The 16,885-nt window shown below is 46.2% G+C and overlaps 2 protein-coding genes across 3 annotated transcripts in view; one reads left to right on the forward strand and one right to left on the reverse strand.

Moving 5' to 3' along the window:
- Window positions 1–16,885, reverse strand: part of LOC142566576 (uncharacterized) — a 221,112-nt gene that overhangs the window by 39,077 nt on the left and 165,150 nt on the right. For both annotated transcript variants that reach the window (XM_075677415.1, XM_075677413.1), the window contains 2 exons: window positions 7,130–7,343; window positions 1,181–1,375 (listed from right to left, as the gene is read on the reverse strand). In XM_075677415.1, coding sequence (XP_075533530.1) covers window positions 1,181–1,375; window positions 7,130–7,343 — 409 coding nt within the window. The remainder of the gene's footprint in view (window positions 1–1,180; window positions 1,376–7,129; window positions 7,344–16,885) is intronic.
- LOC142566773 (uncharacterized) lies at window positions 10,679–11,878 on the forward strand. The gene has a single exon (XM_075677656.1). It carries the CDS (start codon window positions 10,679–10,681, stop codon window positions 11,876–11,878), a length of 1,200 nt encoding a protein of 399 aa, XP_075533771.1.

Below are 16,885 nucleotides of genomic sequence, written 5' to 3' on the forward strand. Positions count from 1 at the left end.
CATAAGCCGCCCAGGGTACCCCCCTCCCCCCCCCCCCCCCCCGGCCTTCGAATACATGCGGGGGATGCATACAGGGGCTAGAGGTAATAAAATGGGACCGCGGCATGTACCCAGTACGGAGGAAACAGGTTTAGACGTGTTCATCGCCGCCACTCGACGCTGCTTCGCATAGCGCGAGGCAAGTGGCGGCGATGAGCATCGAGGTGCGCGGTGAACACTCGAGCAGAAACGCGAAGCGGAGCAGCATCGACACGCAGTATGGCTTGGAAGGCCATTGCGCACTTGCTGGTAAATGCGGAGTCGCGCAGCGTGGATGCGCAGCGACACAGTGATGAGCGAGCAGTGGAACCGTGCCGTGCCGTTTGCGGGTGCAAACAAATACTTTGAGGAATGCTTCGTACAGGACAAGGTTGATTAGGCGACCAACTCTGGTTTTAATAATACCTGCCTGCGATGTCGGAGCGGCACAAGATTATGTTGGGCGAAACGTCTATGGTGAAAATGTGTTCAACCTCGTCTTGTACTTATAATTGAAAATGGTCTCTAAACAAGAACAGCGTTCCTCGCAAGCGTCAAAGCTGTCGAAGACAGCTTTGCTTGACGCTATTCGCACAGCACGTTGTATTCACACTTTATTTTTTCAGAAAATGTGCTTCTGGGCAGATTTGATAGGTTAGAGCACGATATATAATAAAAGAGGCTAGAAATTCTAAACGTGTTCAAAACTGGACTTTCACAAAAGGTGCTTCCTCTTCGTTTGAACGACATACCCTAGTTTGACCTAGTAATTGAAGCCACGGTTTGGCATTCCATGTGAGCCTGGAAGTTTGCTGGTAGAACGGACAAGTGCACTGCGCAACTCCTATTTGAGCTAGTAATGCGAGATCTGGGATGCCCTTGTGACTATATGGTGGGCTGTTCGATTGATATGGCTAGTAAGCCTACTGATCATATCATCCAGGGGCATTGAAATGCTCCGAAGTCACATAAGACAACAAAACAATGAATTATAATCCTGTGTGAGACAAAAGTTCAATTGATGATCGTCAATAGTCACTATAATAACTAATTTGATTTCTTCTGAAATGTGAATGCAGCACAAAGCGCGAGTATTCAACATGTTCTGGGTGTTCTGGATTTGCATGTCAACGAGGTACAGGAACGGCATACCGCATCTCACCTTTTAACGATGCCTCCTTGTAGGTCTCGTAATGGCTAAAGTCACTTATTCTGATGCGATTAAAGGTCTTTTTGCTGCCATTACACCGCCAGGTAACTTCGATGCCATCATAACCACTCGGATATGCCACATTCCATCTGAGCAGTGGGTCAAATTTGCTCAGTAAGATAGTGACAGTGGAGAGCGAAGGTGGACCTGAAATTGCAAATGGGTAGAGGTTCAATACATCAGTACATTGTGAGATGCGACGCCTTTAACATCAGTAGCATTACTGTACATTTAATATATGCTCATGTTCATGTCTATGTTTTATCGAATTAACTCTGGGTGTTTAAGGATACATGAACAGGTGATAGCAACTAAGACGACATGACTAGAAAATTCAGGATTATTGCTAGAGTGCATAGGACTTCTGTGAGCTGGGATAGCCTGAAACATTTTTTTTTCCAGATAAATAATCCCCGTGACTCCGTACTTAGGCGCTTGAATGAAATCGTGTTTCAGTTCACTCATCAGGCTTACATAGTTAATAACAACGGCCGTATGCTCGGCTATACATACAGGGTGTTTTTTATTCGTTACCACATATATCAAACATCCCTCGTGGTATACTACGCGTATAGCACAATTCTACTTTATGACCTAGATTACTGACTGATGATGACCTAGGGCAGAGACCTCGTCAGACAATCATGCCTTTAGTCTCTGCCACCCGCAGGATGATGTGATTTTCCTGCAAATAAAACCCGACCGACCAACCGACCGACCGACCGACCCACCCACCCACCCACTCACTCACTCACTCACTCACTCACTCACTCACTCACTCACTCACTCACTCACTCACTCACTCACTCACTCACTCACTCACTCACTCACTCACTCACTCACTCACTCACTCACTCACTCACTCACTCACTCACTCACTCACTCACTCACTCACTCACTCTCAGAGGCGCGCATTATTATCACGAGAAACCACAGTGAATATTTGAGTAATAAACAAAGCTTTTGATTAACTTTTGAGCCTATTATTTAGGGCACATATTGCAATTTAAGAAATGCAGCCGGTGACTTGGAAAGTCATATCCACCTGAAACGAATTTTGAAGGTCACACCAGTTTCGTGATACGCGTTCTGAAAATTTGCGACGGAATGCATTGGTGTTTCACAAACGCTTGCTTGCTCCAGTGCCTAAGATAGCGTTTTGTCAATTGTAGTTAGAAACGTGAAACAAAACATTGTATTTACGGCAGGTTTGAAAGCGCGTATCGCGAACCTGGTGCTAGTTTCAGAATTAGTTCCAAGTCGACGGACCATGCGAAATTAGTGAATATTGCGGCATCAATTGTAGGGACCTTGCAAGCGAATCTCCGCCTTCGCCGTTATGCTCCATACACAGTCTAAACGTGAAAAGATCCTATCGAGCCTCGCGTTGCCTTACACCGTAGGCACGAGGGAAGGGACCATGCGTTGGTGTCGTGGTGCAAACTATAGCTTGCAGACACCATGTACGAGGATGACGACCAAGAGAGCCGGCTGCATCCATAGTATTGGAGGGATTTTTGAGAGCGAACGCGCCGTGTGCTAAGTAATTGTTCGGTGTTTGAATTCAAACATGCGGACTAGCATTTTACAGCATCGGCAAAGACGAAATTCAAGCAGTCCTTGAGATAACGTTGCAGCCACACTTCATGAAATGCACTAAGTGACTGGCGATCAAGGAGTGGCAACCAGGCACTCCAGTTGTATAGAAAATATGTTCGGATACGTGGCAAGTATAATGCAAAGAACATTAAAACATTACTGCTGCCTCATCATGGAAAAATAAATAACATTTTGTATGGTTTCTAATCGCTGTTTTTTCGCTTGAAATAAGTGTCGCTTTGCTTCGTTTCTACATTAGAGTATGTCGAGCGCAACAATATTTACCCAAATCAAATTTATATGCCTTTGTAATAAAAAATGCTGTTTCTACCCCCGCGCAAAACTACAACAAAAGAGAAGAAAAACAGTTGTCATGCACAAGATGAATAACGGGTGATATATTAAAGTAAAATAGATTCTAAGCTTCTGAGACGAACTGACACATACGCATATAAACAACGCACTTTAAATGCATGTGCGATACATAATTTTTGCTCTGCACCCATGATGTCGTTGTGTGAAGTTCTAGTGGTCAGATGAAGTAATCAGCGTCATAACAAAATCAAAATGTGGAATAAGCGGCGGCCACCAAGCAGTTAGTTAGCCTATCACAACGTTGGCCAGTCGCACTGTCCATGCATGGGCGCCGAACGATAGAATTTGTGCGCATTCGTCACTTTGGGCGTTACCCTTCGCTAACGCAAGGTTCTTTTTAAAAAGTACTACAATCAGGTGTATAATGACAGAACGTTTGCGAGGCGATTTATTTCGTTTCTGTCGAAAAGATAAAAATTGTTTAGCAGCCCCGGAGCCGTGCGAATCAATTAATTGAAGCGAAGTGACAACTTGTGGTGGTCATTTTTTGAAGTGCCGGCGTTTCATAATGCGTATAGCATGGAGGACGGGGTAAGCTTAGGTGCTGGTAACGTACTCAGCTACCACAGTGAGACTAACGCGGTCATAGAAAATTTTGTTATTTTTTGGTTGTGTCAGAAGACGAACGACACCTACGGCGCAGTTGAACGAGGGGTTAGCTGGTGCACTTTAAGTAAAATTTGGGCACTAGATGTGCGAGTGCTCAGGGCGTGACAGCAAAACATGTAAAACATGAGAAAACGCAACTAGCAAGGTGTCACGAGGAAACGACAAGAAGTAACGTTGCACTCGTGGAGGCTTCGCAAGTATACGACTCCCGCAACAACTTTCCCAGGCATTGAAACAGTGGTGAAACAGATCTTGTGTGCTTCGTCTGGAAAACAAAGTTATAATCAGGTGAACCTAGTGATGACATCACGGGTGTAGAAACGAGCGTCTGAAACTGCGTTTGCCAGCCTCTCAAGTTACAGGTGACCAGATATGCGAAGAGTTGACATGATGCTCTCCTTTGCTCATTTCGAGTGAAGCATTCTTTCACGAGTTTGCAGCATATAGTCACGTGCATAGTTAGCGCGCAGGACGCGTTTCACCCGCACTCCGGCGGTTAAACATGGCGGATTTGCGCAAAGCTGCAGAAGTGGCTGCCTGACCGTTGCTGCGCGTGGCGGGTGCAGCCGAGACTGCTCGTGGTTTCGTGCGCGCCGTCGTGTTGCAAATCGAGAGGTCGCCGCTGCTGCTGCAGCGAGTGTCATCGAGCGACATCTGTCTGTGCGCGCGTGACACCACGCTCGTTAGTTCAGTTAGTAAGCGAATGTTTACTGCAATATATACGGCCGCTAAATCTACTAACCTCACCTCGCATAACTATCTAATGATTTGCTATCGCGAACAACGCTTAACCTTTCGGGCGAAACTGCGACTTTTTTGTGTGTATTTCAATATGTAACCTATATTACCCAGTTAGAAAGTTGATTAGTGCAATTTTGTGAATAATTCAATTATGTATTTTTATTTGCGGTGTAAATAACGTGCGTCTCTCCGAGTAATCCGGCTCAATGAGTAGATTTGTGCTATATCCCACAGGCCATTTTAAAATTTTCTGCTAACGTAAAAAAAGAAAAAAGAAAAGAAAACGTTTACAGTGACACCTCCTTTTTTAAAACATAGGGCGCTATAACGTAAAACTATTCCAAACTTTTCTATTCCAATTCTGCAATCAGTCCTCCATGATTGCTGAAAAACTTTTTTGGACTACCCCCGCTTTACCTGTCTATCACGCGACGTCACGAAAACCGCGATAGCTATCCATCTGATATGACGTGTACACACTGATTATGCATGATTTTGCAAGCCTTGTCGCCATTATCCCTTGGCTATTGGTCAAAACCTTTCGAGCTGCACCCACTTCACCTGCCTGTCACGCGACGGCAGAAAACCGCAAAAACTCACCACGTCAACGTGACGTTTACGCGTTAAAGATGCATTAATATGCCGGACAAAACTGAATTTTCTTCTGAATAGCCGCAGGCTGCCCCGTTCCGAAAGGAATAAAAGATGGCTGCTGCCGATCGCTCAGGCACTGGCTACTCACACCTGCTGGAGAGCATCGGTTTATTTGCGCGTAATAAACTTTTTGCGTGGCCGTGTAACGTTTTCGAGCACTTTCGGCACGTTTACGACCTCGTTCTGCCAACTCTTCTTTGCTCATGATCCATTTTAGTGGCATTCTTATGCTTCCGTTGCATGCCGCCGCGATTCTCGACGAGCCACCGTAAGCTAAGTAAGGGAAAGCGGACCAATCACAGACGGTGGCACCACCCTCTTCATCCGGTTATCGATTTTCAGTGCAGTGGTTCGGCCCCATCAAATACTTCTCCACCTAAGCGTGCTCCTCGCCTCTTGCGAGCCAATTAAATAAGACAAGCCGCTCAGTGTAGGCAATGTTATTCGTTTTTGAAGCAAACAAAAGTGACTTCCTATGAACGGGGAGAGCGTTTGATTGGGCTGTTTAGACAATCCTGCGGGTGACCGCCTGATGCTTGCATCGGCGGTTACGCAAATTTGACGTCAGGAGATTGGAATAAAACATATTGGAATAGTTTTACGTTAGACGGCCTCTATTTTTCGGGACACTCGTCAGCTGTATGGTAGAACATGCGCTATCCGTGTGATAGACTAGACAGAATAAATGCCGTAGCTCGAGTCCTCCCTTCGTTTCGTTATCGTATTATTACCGGAATGCAAGCGTGAGAGGCATGAAATTGAACGTGTCATTCCTATCCTTAGCTTCCCGCAGATTAGTATGTTGCTTAAGCTTATTTCATGAATTGTTACACTATCCCACAAAACGCGGATTCCTCATGCATCGAACGCTTTACCTCACCCAACGAATCGATCATACCATGAAAAGCCACCGTTCACATGGAATGCTGAAATTTTTCTTCGGTATTTTGTGCCTCGGACTTGACGTGAAATACACGACGTTTTCACAGAAGTTGCTTCTATACTAAAGGTCAAGTGCGCCCTCGAGACGCTTTGAGAAATATTGCATACTGTCAGGTGCATGAACGTTACCGTCTTTTATGCTACTCGCATTTTGGAGCTCCTAGGTCGTTGAACCTAACGTTGTGACCAGGCCGACACTAGGCACTTACTTCCTGTTACCGTATTTTGCTTCGTATACCTGGAATTTCGAGATGCGCTATACCGAAAAACACAATAGAATCAATACTACCTGTGGCTTGTCATGCACTTCTTTATGATTAACCCAATTCCCTCTGTAAAACTATTACGTGCTGACTGTATAATAAATAAATAAATAAATAAATAAATAAATAAATAAATAAATAAATAAATAAGATTTTGAAGGATTTTATATATAGGACGTATTTAAAGTGCTGCGCGCACTTTTAGCAAAACGACAACGTAACGCGAATATGCGCGTGGCGGCGTTATAACAAGCTTCCTGAAAGTAGACGCCAAGAGTGTGGCAATTTCGCTCCTCGTTATTTCGCAGGAACAGGATACTCTACACGCGTGGAAGAACTTATAAAATTTGAGGGCGATGGACTTGGCTTCAAGCATTGCATTCAGGTTGATCGTATGACTCTTCAAGTTAACAAGTTAATTAGTTTAGATTTTATAACCAGTTTCCCCATTCCGACCGCGAGTCATTAAGACGTCTGAAGGTCCGGTAAAAGAAAAACCTTATAAGCATGAGAACTTGCATATTTTAGGAGAATTTCGTACCGTATTCTCTGAAACGCTGTATCAGATACAACCGCGCTTGAGCTGCGCACCAAGCTGTAACTGCGCTATATATTACTGCTTATCCACCGTGTATGCCTTGAAGGCAATCTCCCGGAAGATGCTTGGATTTGAAGACGTATGAAAATTTTAGGTACAAAAAGAGTAGAAACTTGATACCTGCACTCTGCGACCTCTGTGACAAATGGCTCTGTCGTCCGCATCCATGGTTATTACAGCCGCGGATCCAAATCGTGAAGTAGTCTTGCGGTATTTGGTGGGTCAGCCGTAGGTATCCACTTGACAACGCAGCGGTCCGCCCATTGTTAATAGTGATATCGCAGTCAGCCGAATCACTGCATGTGGTCCATTCTTCTCCCTCCGATTCCCTGTACTAAAGAAAGAACAGAAAACATGCTTGCATTGTTAACATGCGTACCGCATCATGGGGTTCACCAACTGCCACACTGCTTATTCTTTAGGTACGGCGCTATGGGTACATTACAATGGCAAAGACTCCAGTGAAAGCAGACTATAATAGCGTTTCTTGAAAACGAAAAGAAGAGATTTTAAGAATTATCTGTGGTATATTGTCTGATAAGCGCCTCCAATTGGGGAGAGGACCACACGAAACACGATAAAATATCACACGTTGCAGTCACTGAATAAATACAGCATTTTTTATTCCAAAGCTGCCTCTATGCCTAAGTGGGAAGGGGAGGAGATCGACACCGTTACAATGACCAATTAAATTATTTTGATTTTATCTGAAAATTGAAGCCGCGCGATGGAGCGAGCATACGAGAAACAGGAAAAATATCCCAACAGAACTAGAGATGAATCCATTCCATTCAGCTGCCGATCCCGAGGACGTCAACCAGTGTTCGTTTAAAGAAAGCGGATGGTGCCCCTTTCATGGGTGACAGCGTGGAACGCCTCGAGACCACCAGGCGTATCCACACGTGATCGAATTCAGTCCTCGAGGTCAGTCGCTAAGAGAGGTGCTTTGCATACCTATCCCCCACAAGGCGCGAGTTTCCAGTCAGAGCTCGTTCTTGTGTTTGCTTTGTCCATTTGTGTTCAAGGTCGCACTGGTTTTCACAAATAAGTGTAATAACTTCTTGGAGACAAACTAGTTAAATAAGTTAGCTGCCAGTTTTCATTACGCCCGCCAAGTTTATTGGAGTGTTGAATGTTACTTACGCACGGGACCGTACCGTGTTCTTCGACAAGTGACTAACGTCACGTACGAGATTGTGTCCGCCAGCCCCACTACATTTTCTGTTCCGTTGTCCAGCGACGTTGTCTACGTTTCGAGATTCTCAAGCTTTACCGACCGTCATCTGCTGTGCGCTTTTAGTGGCCGGCGCTTCTGCCGCCGGCGTTCAAGCTGCTCGAAGACGATGATGTTGACCCTCGGATTTAGTGGGACGTAAGCGGCCCCTGGCCGAGGACGACGATGCGCCTCGCCGGCTGGCTTCCATGTTGGCCAGTACTTGCAACCCCTTGTAACTACACCTTGCAAATAGTTTACCTATACTGAGCTTCCACGTAATAATATATTGAATGGGAGGTATGAGGTTTATCCTTTGAGTCTGTAAGGGTTTAATAAACTATAATTGGCTGTGATATTCAGATACCGCCAAAGTGGAGGATAAAGGCAAGAAATACTTCGTATAAAAGAAACACCGGTGGTCAGTTTTCGCGCAGCTTCACATTCTTACGGAATTCCTGGCCACATACGTCGCATCCGAACCGTAAACTTGAGGAGGAGGGGGGGCAGGGAGCAAAAGCTCGTTTCCTCCGCTATGCCATACCGTGATGTCCGACACAGGTCCGCAAGATGACGTCGCGACGCGGCGGACCATTCGTGTGCGGCGACGGCGCGAACGAGGCTCCCAGTGGCAGCAGCGCTTTTTTAAAGGAAGCTGGAAAATTGTAGGGGCCATCCGAGTCATCTCTTCTGCAGCTGTACCAGGTACTTTTTGTTGGTTACCTCCACTACAGTGCGCCTGCACTTTCTCGGATTAGTGCAATTGCTGTGCGCACACTTGAAAGTGCCCGGGCTGGCGCACTATCACAATGACTACCACGATGTGCGTCAACTTGGGGCACTATTGCAGAGGCACACGCGTGCCCAGCTCGAGTTTATCGGCAACATGTGTCATTGCAAGTGCATCTAAGGCTACTGACTCGACACAGGAATCATCCACTGAAGAACGTCGCAAGAATACGGCCGGTCGCCGCCTACTGAGAAGCCATGTTGTCGCAGCAAGACTTATTGCTGTCGGATTTCGAAGCGCATGACACACCAGAAGTTCCACTCTGGACGATGGCGAAGCCAAAGTGAGACTCTCAATCCCTGGAATAACGAAGAAGTCGAAAATACCGCTTGCTGGGCTCAAGCATTTAGCGTTATCCTACATTACTTACATGTATGGATATATCGAACATGTTTTTGTAGATGATTCTGTGATACAGACCTCATCTGCGGCAGCTTACATGATACCTGTAATGGGGATCGCACAATGGTTCAAAATAAGACGCAGAACGTCGTCTACAGCAGCTGAGTTGACCGGAGTTCGAGAAGCAATTACCTGCATACTACAACAAAGCCTCGAGAAATGGACAGTGTTCTGTGACTCAAAACGAGCACTGCAATTCATCGGCAATTATATGAATCACAGAACCGCATATAGTCCTCTGGTTTATGATATCATGTATCTGCTTGCTGAGGCGTCTCAATCCGGGCATTCCATCGTGCTGCAGTGGATTCCTATCCATTGTGGAATAGCTGGAAACGAACAGGCTGATGCGGTGGCATCAGCCTGTTCGTCGCGCTTGTAAGCATACGCTTGTAAGCAAGTCACGCTTGTGAGCATAACAGATTCCCTACACTTGCTCAAGAGTTGAATAAACGTTAACAACCGATCACCAGTCAGTTCTCCCAGGAACACGTCTCCTCGGTCCAGTAGCAACGTGGCTTTGCGTCGCTTCTGTTACTCACTCCACGAGTAATATTTGGTAAGCTTCGCCTTGAACAGTGGAACGCGACAGTGTTCCCGTCGACCTGCCAAGGGGTGTAATACAATGGGCTACCGCCAGCTACGGCGCAGCGATCACTTACGAGGCGCCCCGCATCGGACGTGGTGAGCGCCCAGCAGCGCAGCGTTCGGCGCGGCAACGAAACGTGCGCCTGAGCAAGCGGAACGAACCAAAGAACTCGGCGTCTCGGAGGGAGAAACGATGCACGCCAGCTAAACGTCGTGATCGGCACAGGTAGAGAGATAGACAGATAGTGATCTAAAGAAAGTAAGGACGCTTGATTCTGCAACCCGTGAGGCAGCAAGGCGAAGCGTCGTCAGGGGAGAGGGAGTCCGGGCCGCGACGCGCCTCGCACCGGCCCCCGCACAGCCCCAATGCGCGCGTGGCGCACCTCCTGTCGGGGCAGCGCCGTACATTGAGAGGAGGGGGTCTTCTGTGTTTGCCGCAAGATGGCTCTGCGTGTGCGGAAAGCGCAGAAGAAATGTAGCGGAAACGCACTTCGCTACTCGTGTAACTGCGACTTCTGTAAGTTACATGTTCATAATTACCGATATACACTGCAGTATACCTTTCTACGGCTCGTTTCCAAGGCAACACCGCATTCACTAGAGGCGCTTTTGTACCGCTTTGAAGTATCGAACTCGTGGCGTATCGAAGAGGCTTGTTCGAACGGCCACGTTTGCGATGAGCTCCGCTGGAAACAGCGCATCGGCCCTTGGCCGAGGATCACACCCACCGTCATCTACCGATTCCGGTAATTATAAAGTCGTTCTTCCTCGTCTACCGACTGGCAACACCGTCCTCAATTCAGTTTTCCTGCATGCTGACCTGGCAGGGCGGCCGTATCGAGCCCCGGACTTTCGCGATGCTCTCCTGTCAGTGCTAAATGCAACTGACATACTCGGCGCTGGACAATACCAGATGAGCCATTTGTGGTTGGTGACATGCGTTAATAGCATCGCGAAACAGAAACTTGTCGACAAAGGCGAGTTGTTGGTGAAGGGCCTCAAGTGCCTTGTCATTGACCCTGAATGCAAGAATATCAAGATGAAGCTTCTTTGGCTTCCCCCACACCTCGAACAGAGACGGATTGTTGAAGCGCTAGAGCCATATGGCACAGTGCAGTCCATCACGAGAGAAATGTGGCGGTGTGACGGCATGGAGGGCTGGCAAATGACTAACCGAGACGTGGCGTTCACATTGAAAGATGGCGTTTCTGCCAGTAATCTGCCACATCTGTTGAGCATATATGGCCACCAGTGCCTTATCTTGGTACCTGGCCGACCACCACTTTGCCTCCGGTGCAACAGAGTTGGGCATATCCGGCGACAATGTCGAACACCACGCTGCAGTAACTGTCACCGCTACGGTCACCCTGCAGATGCATGCGTCGGAACCTACGCTGACAAGCTTCGTGGAAATAGACCAGCTGAGGATGATACCATCACCGACGTGACCGAAGTTGTGGATGCAACTGGAGAAACACTCCCTGAGACTCATCGACAAGAACAGATTAAGCCGTCATCGGCTGACATTAGCCTCAGCCAGAAGCCTGCGAGCGAGGATGAGACGAAGGCGCCTGACGACGAACCATCTGTGTCATGGGCAGAATCGCCACCAGTTCAAGATCGCCCACCGTCAGTGGAATCTGGATCGATGTGCGAGGCCGCTAAGAAGCGTCCAGCGCCATCTGACAATTCATCGCCCTCGAGAAAAGAGGCTCGCGTTCCCAAGGTGTCAAAGTTGACAAAACCGCTCCAGGGAACGCCTACTCCTGCAGATGTCCCTTGTGTTAACGTGCACCATAAGGCCCTTTGTGAATCACCTCATCAAGAAGGGAGTGGTGCACCTCTGGAGCAGTGTTTAGACGCTGCACCTACATAGGTAATCATGGCGGGCGCTCTTCCCTTCCATTTTGGCACTTTAAATGTCCGTGGCTTACGAAGTAAGCGACGGCAAGTACAGCTTCTTCATTTGTTACGCAATAGAAAATTGGACATTGCTGCTATCCAAGAAACAAAGATTGAATCCGATGAAAACACAGAAGCAGCTCTATCTCCATTCCTATCTGACTATAATGTTTGTGTCAGCCATGCAGTCGGCGTTTCCGCAGGCTGTATGTTATTTGTTAGAAAACATTTACCATGTGATTTGCTTAATTTGTTTACAGATAGGGAAGGGCGCCTAATCTGTTGCGATATGGATATCAGTGGTATGAGCTTTAGATTTGTGTGTGTTTATGCTCCGAACAAGTTACGTGAACGCGAGTGCTTCTTCTTATCTCTAGAACATCATTTCTGTACTGATCGCGCATTGGTCCTCTTTGGAGACTTTAATTGTGTATGTAACGCGCAAGATCGTGCGTCACTGAAGCTGAGACGTGATCCAAGTAGTGATGCATTGCAACGCCTGATATGTGATTATAAGCTTGTGGACATTGGGGAAAATGAAAAGGCAGGATGTCGATATACGCACTTCCAGGGCACCTCGCATGCAAGGCTTGATCGAATTTACGTTTCACTTAGCGCACTACCTCTTATATATGGTTACACTGTGCACCCTATATTCTTTAGTGACCATTGTCTAGTCTCAGCATCGTTTGGCAGCCGTCGGTATCAAAGTCGGCGTATGTGCTGGGAGCTGTGGAAGTTTAATAACCAATTACTTTCGCGTGAGTGTTTCTTAAATCGTGTTACTGAGCTTATAGCTCATGCATCATGCCGCAAGGACTTGCCACTATTTGCTGTGTGGGAATTATTCAAACAGGAAGTTAAAATGATAGCTATCGAAGAATCATCAATATTGGCCTTTGAAAAAAAGAATAATTACAAAACATTGTATAAACTTCTGAGTGAATTGCATGAGCTTGAATTTCTACATCCGGGTCAATATATTGATGATATTCATAAGGTCAAGGCACAGTTACAAACTTTGAACGCAGAAAAATACAGAGGTGCACTAGTGCGTGCGCGAGAGCAGCGTTTCCTGGAAGAACAGCCTTGCAGTAGGGCCCTTGGTGATGAACGCCAACACGCGCTGTCTAAACAAATCCTACATATAGAGTATGGTGGAATCATTGTTAATGACCCTACTCTAATAACTAAAGCGTTTTTCGAGCATTATCAAAAACTATTTCGAGACCACAAGCCATTGGATACAGATGCTGCCAAAAAAATTGTATCGTTGCTGCCCCAGTTAAATCAGGATGATTACAATTACACAAATGAAAACATTGATATCAATGAGGTAACTTCATGCATCGATTCGTTAGCGAAGGGCAAGACGCCCGGCCCCGATGGCCTTACTGCCGAATTTTATCAGTGTTTTCGTTCCCTCTTATCACCATTATTACTTCAGGTGTACCGTGAGGCCTTGGAAGTAGGTTACCTAACCACCACAATGTACGAAGGACACACCGTCCTTATAGCCAAAAGCGATGATGAGACGAAATTGCAAAAAGTTGACGGATATCGGCCTATCTCCTTATGCAATGTTGATTATAAAATTTTTGCTAAGGTATTAGCTAACCGTTTGCAAGTTGTAATAAGATCTGTGGTCGGTGATCATCAAACATGTGGCATCAGAGGCCGGTCCATTCAGACGAACATTCATGTTGCGAGATCGGTGCTAGAGTGTGTAGCTGAGGGGTTTGGACAGGTGGCAATGGTACAGCTAGATCTGGCTAAGGCGTTCGACAGGGTAAATCACTCATTCCTGTTTACTGTACTAGAGCATATAAATATCGGGTCCCTGCTCCTTAGAGGCGTCAGGATATGTTATGCTAATGGTTCAACGAGGCTGATAGTGAATGGCTCTCTCTCCGATTCGATTAGGCTTGCATCATCAGTACGACAAGGATGCCCTTTGTCACCGCTCCTGTTCTGCTTGTATTTAGAACCACTTTGTATGAGCATTGTTAAAGAACAAAATTTCCAAGGGTTTAAATTACTCACTAATGAGGTTCGGGTTCTTGCGTATGCAGACGATGTGGCCTTTTTTTGTACAGATAAAGAGAGTGTGATGACTGCTCTTGCAATTACAGAAGAATATTGTGCGGCTTCTGGTGCAAGCGTTAACTTTGAAAAAAGTTCAGGTTTTTGGTTTGGATTATGGGCCACAATGCCATCACATTACGCAGGCATTCAATGGAAAGAAGATCTGCGTTATTTAGGTGTGCCTCTCTCACAGTATAGAAATAGCAACGCTCATTGGTCGGGAGAAGTTGGCAAAATTCAACGTAAAGTGAATTCATGGCGAGGGCGGAATTTGTCAATGTTCTCTCGTGCTGAAGTGTGTAACGTTTTCTTAGCTTCCCGTCTTATGTATGTGCTGCAAGTACTGCACTGCTCACGACTTCGCCTTCAGGCACTGCATCGCGTATTTGCAACATTTATTTGGAGTTCCAGTTGTGAATCGATGCGGCGCGACAATCTGTTCCTCCCTCTTGAACGTGGTGGTCTAGGATTAGTCCACCTCTTCATCAGGCAAATTGTTTCACGCCTGTTTTTCTTTCGAGACAATGACCATCCATTTTTGCGTGAAATGTTGCAACTCCGTTTAGTTCATTATATTCCTAATATAGTAGTGTCATCAAATGCCAAAGATGTCCCACAGGCCCCTTGGGGCTTTCTTAAGGAGGTTGTTGACACATTTCTTTTCTTGAAGGTTAGATTCAGCCTGGAGTACGTGTTCACTGCGAGTCGAAAAGCAATTTCTGCGGCACTGGTGGACTCTATTTTCCCAGATCCTTTGTATCGTGCACCTTATTTAAACCGACCTTATCAGGATGTACTTAAGCGCGTCCGAAAAATGTGTGTACCTCCTGGAGTAAAAACATTTTTCTTTAAATTACATTCGGAAACACTCCCTGTTAAAACTTGGTTGAATTCGAGGGGTTGCTTTGTGCCATGGTCAACAAACTGTCGGCTCTGTCCACGTGCCGAAACCATAGATCACTGCTTCATAGACTGTAGGGACGCTGTATTCTTTTGGGACATTCTCCAACGGACGCTCAAAAAGGACATTGACATGACCCCATATACAATTAGGTTTCTACCGTTTAAGGTTACGGGTGGTCCTCCCTATGACATGTTCATAGTACTTGGTTTACATAGCCTATGGAGAAGTAGACTGTGTGACCGCCATGCCGAAAGCCCGCGATCTACAAAGTCCTTCTTTCGCGAAAGTGCTGCTTATGTAAGAAGTGTCTACGCTGCGTAGGAACCTCCGCCAGACTGGATGCTCTTGTTGGATGCATGTGTGTGTTTGCCTGAGTTTTAAGTGTGTAGTCGTGTCCACTTTGTAATACACCTTCAGTTTTCTTTTCCATGTAATAAAGAAAAAAAAAGAACTCGTGGCGGAGTGGTAGCGTCTCCGCCTCAAACTCCGGAGACCCTGGTTCGATTCTCACCCAGCCCATCTTGCAAGCTTTTTTTTATTCATGAAGTGCCTGTCGGGATTTATCGCTCACGGCCAACGCCACCGACGCCGACGACACCGGCTTTTCTGCGACACGAGCTCCTTAACGCTATCGCGTTAATAATCGACAGTACCGTTGTGCACACGAAAAAAAGTTGCTGTGGGGCCTGAAAGGGGAAGCATTGCCAACGATAGCAAATTATTGGAAAACCGCACGAAGTAAGAATCGTAACAAAGAATACTTAAACATTCGCTTACTTTATAAATTGACAAGCATGGTGTTACACGTGCACAGGCAAACACGGACACATATCACTCGTCGAGCGCGAACACACGCTGTCACCGCGCTGAACCGAGGGGAGCGGACGCTTCTGCTGCCTCTCATCCGCTCCTATTAATCATTTGCCTGCTTTCTTTTTCCCGCCAATACTCTAAACGTCTCTTGCTTATCTGGGCGGCTGACTGATTAATGCTTCTATCCGCTTGGAATCAAATCGCTTATGGAAGGTGGATGTTACCTACTGGTCTAACCTTCGCATTCCTTTTGGTTGTACTGAGCTGTTTGCAGATTTTTGCTGCAGCGGACACATATGGCATGCTATTCCGAATATTTGCTCCGGTATGTTTTTGTACTTAGGCAACCAGGTTCGGTCTCAAATAGCAAGGCGCTGCCCTTGTGTGTTATCGTACAGAGCTTCCTTTCTAACTTCTTTCTTGCCAAACTTATAAATATCCATGGTATTTTATATTTCTATTCCTTGCACTCAATTTACCGTCTTTGTTTCTCTCACTTTCTTGTTGATGATTCCTGGATGTCAATTTATACTTTCAATTACGCTGTACTGGATAACCGACTTTTTTCACTCCTTCCTCCATTCCGTTTCCTCTTTGTGAGGTACAGGTATTTGTGCACTTTTGGCGCTCATTTATTTTCCTCCATGTTCCTGAGTCTTTATTAAAAACTAATCTCGCTCTGCGCTTCTCTGATTTCAAAAAAGGCCCAACCCTTGCCACTGCCTAATTTGTTGTTTTACTGTGGGCTCTCAATGCCAACCGGCCTACCAGTCATTGTGTGTGCCACATCTCTCCTCTGTTGTTTGTGTTTTGACTGCTTTAAATCTCAAGAATATGTAGCAACTGACACAGACCGCAACTCATCTATGAATGCTTTTTCTGTGGGATTTCCCGCATCATGCAAAACTACTTGTTGCAAATAAAGCTCAAGGTTCAAAGGTCCCAATGGGAAGCGGCACTCAAGCCTGGTGATGATTTATTGGCATCTCCTTTGAAACGGGGCGGTGACAAATGGTCAGCTAGCCTGCTTGAATTACTCAGGCATGCTGTAGATGCTTTTCATCCTACCATTTTTGTATAACTCTCCTTAATCTTTTTTTCTTCCTCAAAGCTTCTCCATCTACCTTGTACCGGTATACCTATGCCTGCAACGAATGCGGTCGTATCAATCTCTTTCCT

This window comes from Dermacentor variabilis, unplaced genomic scaffold, assembly GCF_050947875.1.
Source record: "Dermacentor variabilis isolate Ectoservices unplaced genomic scaffold, ASM5094787v1 scaffold_13, whole genome shotgun sequence".
In the NCBI taxonomy this organism is placed as follows: domain Eukaryota; kingdom Metazoa; phylum Arthropoda; class Arachnida; order Ixodida; family Ixodidae; genus Dermacentor; species Dermacentor variabilis.

What these genes read in the sequence shown, in the direction of transcription:
- LOC142566773 (XM_075677656.1), top strand. Translation starts at nt 10,679, where the DNA reads ATGAGCTCCGCTGGAAACAGCGCATCGGCCCTTGGCCGAGGATCACAC.